Genomic DNA, 3,566 nt, shown 5'->3' on the forward strand with positions numbered 1-3,566 from the left:
TGCATCTCTCACATACACATTGAACACATATAATAGAACAGTTAATTACACTATTATTCTTCATTTACCCACTGTACTACACAATGAAGGCACATTAATAAACACACTAAAAAGCATTAGCAATCTGAAAGCAGTGATGAAAAGTTTATTGAATTAATACATTTTAAAGGAGGAAAGATGCTCAACCAAAGTGGTAAGGCTTAATTTTACAAATACTGTACATGTATTAAAATAATTTGTATATTTATAGGGCAGACCATTGCTGAGTTAGAAGAATATCCCTTTGAAACCATTAGACATGTTTATTGTCTCTTTGTTGGTTCATTCAATGTTAGATGTCATGAGTGTTCCCAGTACCGTAACACACTAAGGGCACTCATAAGTAGGCAAAACACACATCAAGAAGAAGCTTCCTCATCACCATACACTAATTATCGTCATCTTTCCCATGATTATCTTGCAAGTGAAGTTAAACACTTAAAAGTCAAACTTAAAGAAGCAGAAACAATAATTTGCCAGTTGCTAAAAGCACAAGAAGCTAACACCATAACACTTGACTCTGAAATGAACTCTGATTTTGTATCAATCATGACCGATCATCATCACCATATCATTAACACCTATTCAGAAGACAGCTTCCAACATATTTTTTGGAAAAACCAAATGGAGTCAATTCAAAAAGATCCCCGCGCACTTCGATGGCACCCGATGATGCTTAAATGGTGCATTTATCTGAGACATAAGTCACCTGGTGCATATGAATTACTTAGAAAAAGTAAATGCATTCAATTGCCGTCTCAAAGAACACTACGTTCATATACGCATTATTATAACAGCAGTTCTGGCTTTTCTGTAGACCTTGACAAGCAACTGCTACAAGAGGTCAATTCTCGTTGTCCTGAGCCTTATCAAAGGTCAGTTCTATTACTAGGTGACGAAATGCACATACGTGAAGGCCTAGTATATAACAAGAACACTGGAGAGTTGGTTGGATATTGTGAGGTGGGGGACATAAATAACCATCTTTTGAAATTTGAAAAAGAATGTGTGGAACATACCAATTCTAAAGAATTAGCAAAAACTGTACTCGTTTTGATGGTGCAAGGCCTTTTTAATAATCTATCATTTCCTTATGCTTCCTTCCCAACAAGCAGCATAACTGGTGATCAGCTTATACCGATCATGTATGAGGCACTAATGAGAGTAGAGAAGTGTGATCTAGAAGTTTTGGGAATTACCTTAGATGGCAACTCAGTTAACCGGAGGTTTTTTAATCTTATTGGATTAAGTACTGATAACATCAAGCACTACACAAACAATCCGCTTTCGCTAAATCAAAGAAAATTATTGTTTTTCTCAGATACGCCTCACCTCATAAAAACAAGCAGAAATTGCCTGTCTAACAGAAATATGGAGGTAAGTCAACAATAACATTAATAACTATTACAATTTTTAAAAATATTTATAGTTTAACGGTAAATCAATTTCATGGGTTTTTGTGAAGCAGCTATATGAAATGGCTATACAGCATAAGGGGTTGACAACACTACCTAAGCTCAAATATGAACACATTTACTTGACGTCATTCTCTAAAATGAGAGTTGATTTAGCTGCACAAGTATGTACAAGCACATAATATATAAGTACATGTATTTTAAATATTCTTTATAACTACATTGATAGGTTTTAAGCTTAAGTGTTGCAACTGCTATGCGTTCTAATTTATCAGAAGAAGCATCTGAAACTGCTAACTTCATTGAGAAGTTAGATAAGTTTTTTGACATAATGAATGTCAGTAATTATTCGAGCTGCTATAAAGAACTGAAGATTAATAAGTCACCTTATCGATGGGATAAAGACTTCAGACTGAAGGTATTAATATGATTCTAATATAAATGGTGATATAAAATATTAGTGGTTACAAGACGATTTTCTGCCGTGGTTAAAGAAATGGGAAGATGAAGTTAAAGCAAGAAATGATGTAAAGGGCGAAGCGAAGAAAAGGTTGATGCTTAGTAGTGAAACTATGCTGGGATTAAGAATAACAGGTACATATACTAATAAAAATGAAATAAATTATTATTACATCTTAACATAGCTTACTCTTTTATTAACCTCATTCAACAACTCTTTAAGACCGATGGAGTGAAGGCATTTTTAAGTCAAAAAATTTGTCAAGACCCATTGGAGAAGTTTTTTGGCCGCCAAAGGCAGCGGGGTTCAGTTAATGAAAATCCTACAGTCGCAGAGTTTCTTAAGAACAACCAAGCTCTGCGAATGGTAGATTCCATTCGTGTCGAAACCTCTAAAGGAAATACACGAGGAAACGATTCTGCCAGTATTACTATTACATCAGGGTTATTACCACGCAATAGAAAGAGACCAAGGGAAGATAGCGATCAAGAGTTAGAAAATGATGTCAATTTTAGCACAACAAATTTGCAAGGTCAGCTACTTCACAATAATTATTTTTATTTATAACTATTATACATAATAGGTACACTGGAACAGTTGATGAAGGATAAAGGGTTTGTTCAGCTAACAACAAGTGCTATTCAAAAAGCACAAGATGCAGCTACAAAAATATTGGATTGGATATCTAAAACCCCTTCCCGGTCTAATCTATATGATGCCTATTTAAAATCTCTCTTTAAAATGTGGACATCTGTACCTCCTGCTAATGGTCATATTAGAGAGCAAGTCTGGAGTCGATTCAGCTACTTCTGTTCTTCTGAAGAGTACGTCCAGTTTTGGAAATCTGTTCATCAGGAGGCTGGTGTAACAGATGCATCACCTCTCCTTTCTTTCTACACAACATACAACATGTTTACGAATTTATGGAAAGAAGCTTACCCTGTTCATGGTGTAGTGGGTATATCTAGGTCCACTGAACCATTAACAGATGATGAAAGGAAGGCAATGTGGTATGTTGGTGGATATTTTATTAAAAATCTCACTAAAAAAATCAATTCAAAAATTGGCAGTCATCCCAAATACACTCACGACTTGTTACTGATACTTGAAAGTCTTGAAGAGACAGATGAGAGGGTAGAAGACGATGAAACGAATGATGAGCTACACATAAAATCAAAGGACTGGTTTAATGCCATCAATAGGGGAGGACTCACGCGCTGCACAAATGAGTTTTACAACTTTATGATAAACTTAGAAAAAGAGATCAAGAGGATGCTAGAAGAATTAGATGAGTTTACTACAGAGCAGAAAATAGACAAAAACAAAGTTATAACTCACTTGAAATCAAGCAAGTCTATAACAAGTTCTTGGGAGGAACTCAGGAGTGCAGACGAGCTAATGGCTATACTTCTAGATCTGCTGCTTCAGGAGTACATTAATTTCAGAATATTTTCTGACACTAACAAAATTATGGAGCAGTACAAACTTCAGAAAAAAACCACCCTTCAGAAAAAGAAAAGTCTTCGTAGAAATATACAAAACTAAGCACAGCTCACTACTAGACTACCACTACGCACCACTCATTTAGATCTATGGATCTATACAGAAAAGTTTTCAAAATGTAAATAAATTATATACGGTAGACTAGAGCG

At 35.1% G+C, this 3,566-nt stretch overlaps 1 protein-coding gene across 1 annotated transcript; it reads left to right on the top strand.

Moving 5' to 3' along the window:
• The first annotated feature begins 2,277 nt into the window (after nucleotides 1-2,277).
• Nucleotides 2,278-3,509, top strand: LOC109590877 (uncharacterized). The gene is made up of 2 exons (XM_020006730.1): nucleotides 2,278-2,446; nucleotides 2,498-3,509. The coding sequence occupies exons 1-2, from the start codon at nucleotides 2,278-2,280 to the stop codon at nucleotides 3,457-3,459; spliced, it is 1,131 nt and encodes a 376-aa protein (XP_019862289.1). The 3' UTR covers nucleotides 3,460-3,509.
• Nucleotides 3,510-3,566: the final 57 nt, after the last annotated feature.

Source organism: Amphimedon queenslandica, unplaced genomic scaffold, assembly GCF_000090795.2.
Source record: "Amphimedon queenslandica unplaced genomic scaffold, v1.1 AMPQUscaffold_9345_Cont18659, whole genome shotgun sequence".
NCBI lineage: Eukaryota > Metazoa > Porifera > Demospongiae > Haplosclerida > Niphatidae > Amphimedon > Amphimedon queenslandica.